At 34.3% G+C, this 11031-nt stretch overlaps 1 protein-coding gene across 1 annotated transcript; it reads left to right on the top strand.

The window, feature by feature from the left end:
- The first annotated feature begins 214 nt into the window (after positions 1 to 214).
- LOC139691731 (zinc finger protein OZF-like) lies at positions 215 to 10446 on the top strand. Its single transcript, XM_071589583.1, has 5 exons — positions 215 to 379; positions 988 to 1197; positions 1633 to 1845; positions 5777 to 5900; positions 9504 to 10446. The coding sequence occupies exons 2-5, from the start codon at positions 1036 to 1038 to the stop codon at positions 10322 to 10324; spliced, it is 1320 nt and encodes a 439-aa protein (XP_071445684.1). The 5' UTR covers positions 215 to 379; positions 988 to 1035; the 3' UTR covers positions 10325 to 10446.
- Positions 10447 to 11031: the final 585 nt, after the last annotated feature.

Here is an 11031-nt window from a genome sequence, read left to right as displayed (position 1 = left end):
AAACACTATAGAGGATTTGATAAATGTAAAAGTAAGTGAATTGTGTGTGTGATGTCCTTTCTAAAATATTTTTTGAAGATCTTCGTTGTACTTAAAAGCAATTAGTTCATGGAATACGTAAGGTATTGGGGAAAACTATAGTGATTAGTAGACTAGAGTAGATTTCAGCATTATAATGTCAAAATAATGTTTTGATGTATTTTATCAGGTTGTGGAGGATGCAAATTATCCCTGGTTGATTTGTTCGAACTGCATCGAGAAGCTTACGGAATTCCGGCTATTTAAGCATCGATGTGAAGAGTGTCTGTTTGTTTACTACAATCGTATCCAAAAGGGGTTCAATCCTGTGACGGAAGGCTGGTTAACTAATCGACAAGAGGTCAGTTGCATCCGTTAATTTGAACGATGTAACAAAATCATATCTTGCCCCAAAAGAATATATTTCGTCGCATCTGTGTTGATTTATATGCTGTACAATTCATTCCCGTATCTCATAATGCCTGTGATTGATAACTTTGTTATCAATCACAGGCATTATCATTTGTGGCAAAAATGTGCACTATTTGAGCACGTTAGCTTGGTAAAGTAATTTTGTGAAAATTACTGTTCATTTCACCACTCAAACCGACATATGCAAAAGCATCCTATCTTTTATTTCAATCATCTTGCATCTTCAATGACCATGTTCCCGCACTGTTCATAACTGCGCTCCATGTCAAAGTAAATGCGATCATTTTTTTGAACATCCTTTCATTACGCCCTGTCATATCTATGTATAAAATAATTCAAATCATTCAAGAACCATTCTTATTTGACAATTTCACACTACCGAACAGTGGGATTGGGTTCGATTCCCTTATACTTCTTAATGGGGTCCACGGTAATAGGTGAATTTAACATAATGCCATGAAGGACTTAGTATTGGGTGAATGCTACCATCACCTACCAAACCGACTGAATTTGATTACTGTTTTTATTGTTTATAAGGAGGTGAGTGATGTCCTGACCCAAGACAATAATAATCCTAGAGAGCATATGGTTGATGGTACATCAGACAAAGTGTGGTCTTCAAGTAGTACCGTGGAATCTGCTGTACATTCCGTGGGTACAGCATCAGTTGAGATGAAGAACCCATATTCACCAGTCCATGGAATGAATTTTATGGCCGTTAACAATTGCAATGAAGTGAATATTCAGGTGAGTGAATTGAGCAGTTATCCATTGCAATCATAACCAATTCTATTTCACAATTAATATTATAGTGTCTTGGAAGTTTAAGTTCTTTTTTCTTAAGCATGGAGAAGAAGTGCAATAGGTTTCAATGGCTCTGGCCTTTCAAAAACCTGCACTGAAATGGTGAACCATCATAATGTTTATTCCATTGAATGAGTTGTATATGCATTCAATTTAAGCACCTGAAGTCATAATTGTTAATTGTTTTGCAAAATAATGGATTCCAAAATTATTTTCGAGCAAGACATACATAACAAAGTTTGGCCAAAAAGATTTTTTGCCCTGAATCACTTACTTTGAAATGTTTAACATATACAATTATAATACCATATTAGATCATAAAACCATAAATCATCATTAAACCATATTAATTCATATTGTTGATATGCTTTGAATTAGCTCCCTGGTGAGATCAAGAAAGAGATTGAAGACGTGACCATTGCCAGTGATGCTGTCGACAGCAGTGAAGTGGATGTGCAAGATGACATGATCATTGTCAAAGAAGAAATTGACACTACCAGTGGATGCTCTGTTCCTTTGAAAATTGATACTGGCTCATCAGTGCATGAAGATGATAGTCATTGGTTGGACAATGAAGATTCAAGTCATTTGGTGAGTGCATTTCGGGAGCATAATTATCAATCTATACTTTTGATCCAATTTTCCTTTCTGGCTTAAAGCAGTGTTATCATCAAAAGATGTGATGAACATTTCAATTTTTTAAGACTAATTGGGCAAAGATCAATTAATATAAACCTTGTCTCCCAGATCTTATATATGAGGTCAAATTTATAACCATAATGCCCTCATTCGATAAGATGCAGGATGAGTCTCTCTTTAAATGTTCTCCCATATATATACACAGTGTATTCCAAAAGTAATGCAATCACATATCCCATGCCACTCCTATTGAAAGGATTGGAATTGAGTCACTGTTGGTAAGTAGGAGGGACTCTAAGCTATGCTTCAAAACCAGTTACAGTGCTCTCCAAGTTGCAGAAACAGCAGGACATCAGTTATTGTGCGCCAACCAGCAATCTGTATTTACTGTAAATTTGCTGTAAATATCATGCAATTTACTTGATGGTATTAGTGTTTATAAACAAGATTACTGGTTTTTCTGAATAGCATTATTGCAATTGTCTGCATATGCAATTCTATTCAAATGAAAATGGCAAAAGTATTGAATTATTGCTCATGATAAAGGTGGTGTATTCAAACAAGTTAATGTAGTGATTTGTCAGTTTTTTAAGAGGAGATAAGATATTCCCAGGATTCTATAGAAAATCAAAGTGTTAGGATAGATAATGGCTATTATGTAGCATGACATGTATTAGGTTTGTGTGAAAATTATTGCAGGATTTAATTATCAGAACAGGAAATAGACATCTTGTGCAAAGTAATGACTGTTCAGGTAAGTCAGAATTGTGGTGATGCTGGGTGTTTGCTGGGATGACTTAGTTGTTCCTCCTCTTTATTCTTTTTAGTATCTCTACATAGAAAACATATTATTTGTTCTTTCCCTGAAACATGAATTTATTATTTGTAGCCAGGTATTTGATGCATTCAGTGGGCTTGGCTAGGCTGGAAGGCCTTAAATGACAGGAGCACTCAGATATGCGCCATCTCTCAGTTCTTACCTGTCTGCTACTTGCCAGTTTTGAAAGGGTTTTCAATCACCTTATCAGAGAAGTGGTCATCAGAAGATTGGTTGTGGGAAGCAAGATTATTAAGGATAGGATAATTAAGGATCATGATGGTTTTGGTAGAATGGTATTGGTTATGATGAAGAGGGAAAGGGTTGTGTTTAATTGACTGACATACTGGGCAAGGCAGAAATTACAATAAAGGCTAACTTTACAGATTGTTTATTTTTATGGTATTTGGAAAAAGAAGTGATGATAAGGTGAGGGCTTTTCAGGCAGTGTGGTTCAATGAGAGGAGTATATCGGGTTCAAGGTTTGAGAATTTTACTCTTCAGCAGTATTTGAGGGTAACCATTTTTTATGTGACAGTAAAGTAGCTGGTCCATGTATTTTTATCTAAGGGGAAGTGTTCTTGTAGAAACAGAAGCCACAGACAGAGCGAGAAGAAGATGAAAGATTTTGTATATGATGGGAGGCCACAGTTGGAATCAATTCATTGTTGATAGTTGGTAAGATTCGTTCAGACTGAGTTAAAATTATTTTTCAATGTGTGAATGTTGATAGCTTGGAAAGTTATATCAGAGTCAGATATAGATAAATTGAAAGATACTGGAAAAGATGAAGAAAAAGACATGACAGTGGGGTTTGAGTGTTTCTATGATGGGAGAACTTATGTTTAATTGTACCCATAAATAGATTGGCATATGTAGGCGCTATAGGCATGCACATTCACTGCATTTTACAAAGACCCTTCAAAAATTGAGGTCTTGCAATATTTTTCTATGCTTAATGGTAATGGTGTTACTCTGCAAGAGCTTCCCGGCACTCCTCTTACCCTTTCACAAAGGTCAAGTCACAGTACATAACATCAGAAGAGATTCCTTGTGTAGACCTGTGGGTGATTGAGTAAGTTTTGCAAGGGTTAAGGCATCTTCGCATACCCAAGCAAGTGAGTGATTGGTGGGCCACTGGCGCAGAGGGAAACCTGTCCTCAGCCTTAATAAAGTATGATTGCTTGAGACTAGCAAGGATCGATGGTGCTTAATATATCCAAGCCAAATAATTTGTAGTTATTGTTTTTATTATTATATTACTTATGACTTATGGGCCACTGGTACAGAGAGAAGCTCTCGTAAGCGCTGATTGAGTGTAAGTGCTTGAGACAAGCAAGGATGAGTGCAATATAGTACATCCAAGCTAGAAGGGAGGTGATTATTTTTCATTTATTATAATTTTTAATTTTATTTCATTTTATGTGATTAATGAGCCCCTGATGCAGACGGAAATCTCTCGTAAGCCATGATAGAGTGTGAGTACATGCAACAAGCAAGGATCAATGCTGCTTAATACATTCATGCTATAGAGTTTGTAATTATTTTCTTTTTATTTTTATATTACGTGTGACTGACGGGCCACTAGCGCAGAGGGAATCTCTCATTAGCCCTGATTGAATATGATTGCTGGGTTCTAGCAAGAATCAATGCTATATAGTTTATCCAAGCTAGAGGGTTCATAATTATTTTTCATTTGTTGTAATTTTTATTTTTATGTCCCCATGTATAATTAGTGAGCCCATGACGCAGAGGGAAACCTCCAATAAGCCCTGATAGTGTGAGTGTATGTGACAAGCAAGGATCAATGCTGCTGAGTACATCCAAGCTAGACAGTTTGTATTTTTTTTTGTTTTTATTATTTAATTATGTGTTACTTTTGGGCCACTGGTGCAGAGGGAACTTCTTGTAAGCCCTGATTGAATGTGGTTGCTTGGGAGTAGCAAGGGTCAATGCTATATTGTCCAAGGTAGATACTACATGATTTATTTGCATTTGCCATTTCATTGTTCTTGTCATTTATGGTATCTAATTATTTCAATTATTTTTAATTTTTTTTATTTTATTTCTTATTGGTTTTATACTCATTTATTAAGTTTTTATAGATTTACTGCTTATATCTTCTCTTTTTTCCCTCATCCATCCTTTGCCCATTTATAAGAGTACGGCTGGTATTGACTCTGCACATTACATTTTGGAGGTTATTGGTTTTCTGAATTTTTGGTAGCATATAAAATAAGGGCTCTCAGGATTATGCAAGTACACATTAATTCTTCAGAAGATGGGCAAAATTTGAGTACTATTTAGCGAGGTTAAATCATCATCAAAAAGTAAGAAGGAAAGATCTATTCAAATAATCAGAGATAAATTGAGTCAGAAAATTGAGATAGAAAAGATCCAAGGGAATTGAAAGGATTAATATGAAAAACTGTCTGTTAAAGAACTTTCATTACACAGTAAGAGAACTTGGGTCAGATAAAGAATGCTCAGACAGAAAATATCCAAGAAACTTGGGAAGAATATAAAAAGAACTGAATGGTTAAGAACTTAGGTAACCAAGTTTATACATGAAAAAGTAAGCTTACAGTGAGGAAGATAGCTAAGGTCCAGTCATATCCGATGATGACATAGAAAGGGCTTTAAAGCAGATTAAGTTAAATAATGTGTTAGGCATAGACAATGTTGGCAGAATTACCAAAAGGTTTTAGTATGGTTAACTACAATTAAATTGGAATGGTTAATAGTAGCTGTGAGAATGGAATCTGGCATGAAAAATTTCTGTGATAAGTTTTAATTACTTTCCAAATAAGGTAAATATTAGAACAATTAGTATGAAATACGGTACCTCTACAGTGGTCTTCTTTGGATTGTCAACAAAATGATACAATCGAGCAAATAATTACTTAGGGGATTTTATTCAAGACCTATCAGCTAAAATATTTATTATGTTAATATAATGCATACAAGTTAACAATTTTTTTTCTTCATTTCAAAAAAACCATGTTTAGCAAAAATATTTTTCATGATATCCTGAAAATCTGTGATATTTTTTCTTTGATCTTGCAGGATCCTTTGGAATATGCAGAAATATATATGCCCCCTGAAGAAGAAGTTCATATTAAGGAAGATTGTGATGCTGACATTCCTCAGATGGAAGTAAGACTGGGAGGGAATATGTTGCAGGAACAAGGTAAGGAAAGCTAAGGACTCTGCTGACACTAGTGGGATTGAAGGGTTAATCACCAATAGTTTTAATACAACTATCGGTGATTTACCCCTGCAGTACTACTAAGGTATTTTGGAAAATCTGAGTTACTTTTTGAAAATTGTTTTCAAAATAACTGAAAGGCCATTTAAAATAGTATGATAAATTGCAAAAAAATGGTAATATTATCATTGTATTTAGAATTATTTATTAATATATTTAATATTATTTATTAAGCTACTCAAATAAGATCTTTTAATAACCTTTCTGTATTTTTAAGCCTTTTCTTTTGATTGAATATTCTTATTTTAGATTTTATCAGTTAGGAATGATAACTTAAATAACCCAAAACAACCATTCCCCATTTCAATATCTGGTTTTAACCTTTCACCAAAGCATTTGTGAGAAATATTAAGCTTTATAAAAAATTGACATGCAAAATTTTTTGATGTATTTGTAATGTCTGCACAATTCTATTAATGAAAAATTAAGATGGGATTAAGACTCCATCTCGGGATGTCCTCCTACAGGTTTTTTTTCTGAAAACAGTTGTGCCTGTGTTTCAATGAGCATCTTCATGGCAAAGTTACCTGATCTGGTGTACTTAAACCTGAAGTTGCTCATTGAAACACAGGCTAAACTGCTGTCAGAGAAAGAACCTGCATGGTGATATCCTGAGAAGGAGAAGTCTTTCATCTGAATGCCACAAAAATCTATGATCCTAAGATGTGAGTTAGTTTAGTGCCTTTTAATTTTACCCTAAGGTCCTCATGGGATAATTTGGTATGGCAAAATAGACAATTTGCTTTAGTAACTTGATTAAATTTTGCCGAAAGTTGATATTTTTTAATTAAGTCTGTGAAAGTGTACATAAGTCATTCAATGAAACCAAATCAAAACTAAGGAAAATAATTTTTTGAAATAATTGAATTTAAGAAGGTCATTACACAGCACCACCTCACCATTGATCTTGTCAATAAGTTATCAAGATAAGCTAATACATATACAAGATACCTTTAATGCTGCAAAAATTTGGTGTGAAAATGTGATTAATTAGTTTTTTTTAATGCAACTAAAAATAATTTTAATTAAATATCTTCTGAAAAATACATAAAGAGTTAATTATAATTCATCATAATAAGTTGCAAAAACAATTTGCCACTAAGTAATTCATTATATTTTAGCTAAGAAAGATGTTCAATTTATGTTCCCAACACAATTATTGAATATTTCAAATCATCTGGAAACCCTGAGATATGTATGATAATTAAAACTAATTAATTGCCCAACTTAATGTTAACTGCTGCATACTCACATTTTCTTAGTCTAAATCTTATTTTTTTCTTAATTATGTCATATCCATTGTTATTGATTTATTTTCTTCCTTACATTATATGCAGCAATATGAAATTTCCCTGATTTTAAACATTCTCTTCACAGAGAAAAATATATCATTCTTTAAATGATATATTTCCTTTCCTGTATGCTATTTACTACTTCAGAAATGTTCTTCTTGATCTTTCTTGAAGTCCTTGTATAAAAAATAACGGTTTTAATATCAGGGTAACACTAAGTAAACCCATGTGGAACAGTGATGCGAGACAATTATAAACCCTTTTATTAGCTATTTTCCTTTATTGGTTGTTTATTTGCAATAAAAAACCCGAGTTCATTTTACTTCAAGGCCATGCTATATTCCTTTTTTGCTCAGCAATATCAGTTTAAATCTTATCAATAAAATATTACCAAGGTAAATAACCTAGTTTTTATCTCTCATTTATTGGGGAGATATTGAAGATATTGTGAGTGACTCATAGTACATACTTTATGTACTTAGAAAGGATAAGGTGCTTCTTGATTAAGCATGATGGATGAAGTAAGCAATTGACGTAACAACAGAAAAGGTAAAATTTTGAGATACACAAACAAGGACCCAAAGGTAACAGAAATTGGCATGAAGTAGTCAATAAGAGCTGTTTCAGTGGAACAATTTTTTTTCATTTTGGCAGAAAACATGATGATGGACTATTCAGAGTAAAATACAGCAGTATAATTTTATTTCGTGTTGGATGAAATACCAGTGCAACCATTAGTAATGCTCAAGACTTAATATGCCAATCTCTTCTAAGGAAACCCGGAGTCTATGAATGATTTATACTTTTGAGAACCAATTCAATTCAAAAGACCAACCCAATTCAGGCTACACTTCAACATCAGTAGCTGATGAAAATATTGACAAAATCAATACACTCTTTGGTGAAGATCATCACAGAACCATTGATCAACTCTGTTAAATGTCTGGAATTTCCTTGCGTTTCTTTTTGGTGGATTTTTTCTGAAGATTTGCATATGAAAAGAAAGATTTTCCTACCTTATTGCGGCCAAATTGGGCTTATACCCTTCTCTTTATGATGCAGTTTTTGAAAAATAATAGCATGACATCATTTCTCCACTTCCCCTACCCTGAGAAAAGCATATTGACTCTGACGAAGGTAAAACAAAATGTGCTAGAAGGCATGATTCCGAATGATCTGAGGCTTTCCTGGCAAATACTGTGGATGAAGGCTTCTCGGGTTTTGCACCAGGTTAGGTTGGGTAGCACCAACATTTCGACACCTAACTTTGCCATCGTCTTCAGGGTGAATTGACATTACCACGAATGTGCCCAGTATTTATGTTTGCTCTTGAGTCTGCCCACTCGTGATTGCTTAAGATGCTTGTTCTCTCGATTCCGTGATCTTTTTGAGTACAGGTTTCAATGCATTACTAATCTGGAATCCATTGTCTCAAGTTACCAGGTTCTTGTTCAATCTTATGTGGACTCTTTCATTGACAATCCGGTCCCAGTATCCATTGGCCGGACAAAGGACCTTTATCTTGGAGAATTCTATTCTATGTTCCAATTCGATGCAATGTTCTTCCACCACCAATTTCTTGGGGTAGCAGAGTTGGATATTTCTCTTGTGTTCAATGAGTTGCTTTTCCACTGTTCTCCCAGTTTCCCCAATGTATGATCTCCCACACTCGCAGGGTGTTTTGTAAACTCCAGCTCTTTTTAGATTCCGGTCATCCTTCACGGTGGATACGAAGGATTTCAACTTGCTCTGAGGTTTATGTATTATCTCCACCTTATGTTTCTTAAGGATTCTGCCAATCTTTTTCAATATGGTGCACACAAACAGGATGCAGGCTCTGGCAATCACAAGATAGCGGACTCCACGCTAAACATATAAATACTGGGCACAATCCCGGCAATGTCACTTCACCCTGAAGACAATGGCGAAATTAGCTGTCGAAATGTTGGTGCTACCCAACCTGACCTGGTGCGAAACCAGAGAAGCCCTTATACACAGGCATAATTCAGGTCAGCTTTAGTTAATGACAGATGCTTTGTTCCTAGGATTTCAGCACAGCTGAAGTTACTAACATACATACAATGACTTTTTACAGGAAATGATGTGTACATGAATACCTATAATAATTTATTTACATTAATACGTTTATCCAAACTGGTTTAAATAATTCTTTAATTGCAGGAATATATTATTAAATGAATATCAACCTTACCTTATCCTTCAAATGTTTCAGATGATTACCAAAAACAAGATAATGCAGGAGAAAATGCTTCAGCCACTCAACCGAATGTGTGTAAAATTTGCAACAAGGTATTTGAACAAAAGGACCTTCTCAAAGATCATGTAATGCATGTGCACCATAACAAGGTGATGCAATTCAAATGTGATGTTTGTTTGGAGGTATTTAAGAGAAAAGAACACCTTAAAAGTCATATCAAATTGGTGCATGCTCTTAAGAAGAAGCACCAATGTGAATTCTGCTCCAAAAACTTTCCATATTTAAGTAAACTCAAAATCCACATGTCAACACATACTGGGGAAAGGCCATTCCAATGTGCATTGTGTTTAAAAGGTTTTGCTGGAAAGATACATTTACAGAGGCACATTTTGACACACACTGGAGAAAAGCCACACATGTGTGAAATATGTAGCAAAGGATTTGCTCTTAATAGTAGCCTTAAGAGGCACATGTTGACACATACTGATGGAAAGAGATACAAATGTGATGTATGTTTAAAAGCATTTGCTAGTAAATGTTTTCTTAAGGATCACATATTGAAACATACTGATCTAAGGCCACACAAGTGCAACATCTGTTCAAAAGCATTCACTCAGAGAAGTCATCTGAAGTCACACATGATTACACACTCTGGTGAAAAGCCACACAAGTGTGTCATTTGTTTTAAAGCTTTTGCTCTGACTCATCATCTGAAGAGTCACATGAAGACACACACTGGTGAAAGGCCTCACAAGTGCAATGTCTGTTCAAAAGCATTCATTCAGCGTTGTCATCTAATCTCACACATGAAGACACACTCTGCAAAATTATCATAAAAATGTAAGATCCTAGAGCTTATTTCACTCTAAGGAAAGGATTGTAAAACTTTAATTTCAACTTTGTAACAAAGTGACATTATTATCCTTTTTATGTAATTTCTTTAATTAAAAAATTATTGATAAAGTGACAAATCTCAGCATAATTATGTATATCATGATAACAATAATTAACCCTCTTAGTGCGGCGGGGATCTCAGGGGTACTAGTGAGAAATGCGAAGGGTAATTTGAGAAAATGTATCACCTTAGAAAAAAAACCATTATGAAGTTATTTGTTAAGATATCCATATGCAGTTTTTTTATTTATAAATATAATATTGTATTTAATAATGATGTAATATATTTACATCATCTGAAAAATTAATGTAATTACGACAGCATCATGAATTTGAAGAATACTTTTTTAGCAATTATATTACGATTTTTAGACACAAAACTAAGGTTTTTTTAAAACATTTTTCATTTACAGTACGATATTTAAACATAATAAAGAATCAAAAAGACATGCAGAAAATATTATAAATAAATAAAGAAAAAACCAGTTTACTGCGAATTTTTTTGTCAGCCTCTGCATAGTTCGATTTTGTTGAAAAGGATGATATCACTGAGTCAAATTGGGACTTTTCCCCTTTCCATCCATCATGTATATCCAAACTCCAAAGTTCACCCTCCACTCAGCCGCACAGAATCTAGAGGCAATTCCCA

Source organism: Hetaerina americana, unplaced genomic scaffold, assembly GCF_022747635.1.
Source record: "Hetaerina americana unplaced genomic scaffold, ioHetAmer1.1.p SCAF_39, whole genome shotgun sequence".
Lineage (NCBI taxonomy): Eukaryota > Metazoa > Arthropoda > Insecta > Odonata > Calopterygidae > Hetaerina > Hetaerina americana.
The sequence above is the reverse complement of the archived record's forward strand: the minus strand, read 5'-3'. Positions and strand labels throughout refer to the sequence as shown.

Coding starts and splice junctions, on each gene's coding strand:
- LOC139691731 (XM_071589583.1), top strand. CDS start 1,036: ATGGTTGATGGTACATCAGACAAAGTGTGGTCTTCAAGTAGTACCGTG. Junction 1,198..1,632: donor GCAATGAAGTGAATATTCAG/GTGAGTGAATTG, acceptor GCTTTGAATTAG/CTCCCTGGTGAGATCAAGAA. Junction 5,901..9,503: donor GAATATGTTGCAGGAACAAG/GTAAGGAAAGCT, acceptor CAAATGTTTCAG/ATGATTACCAAAAACAAGAT.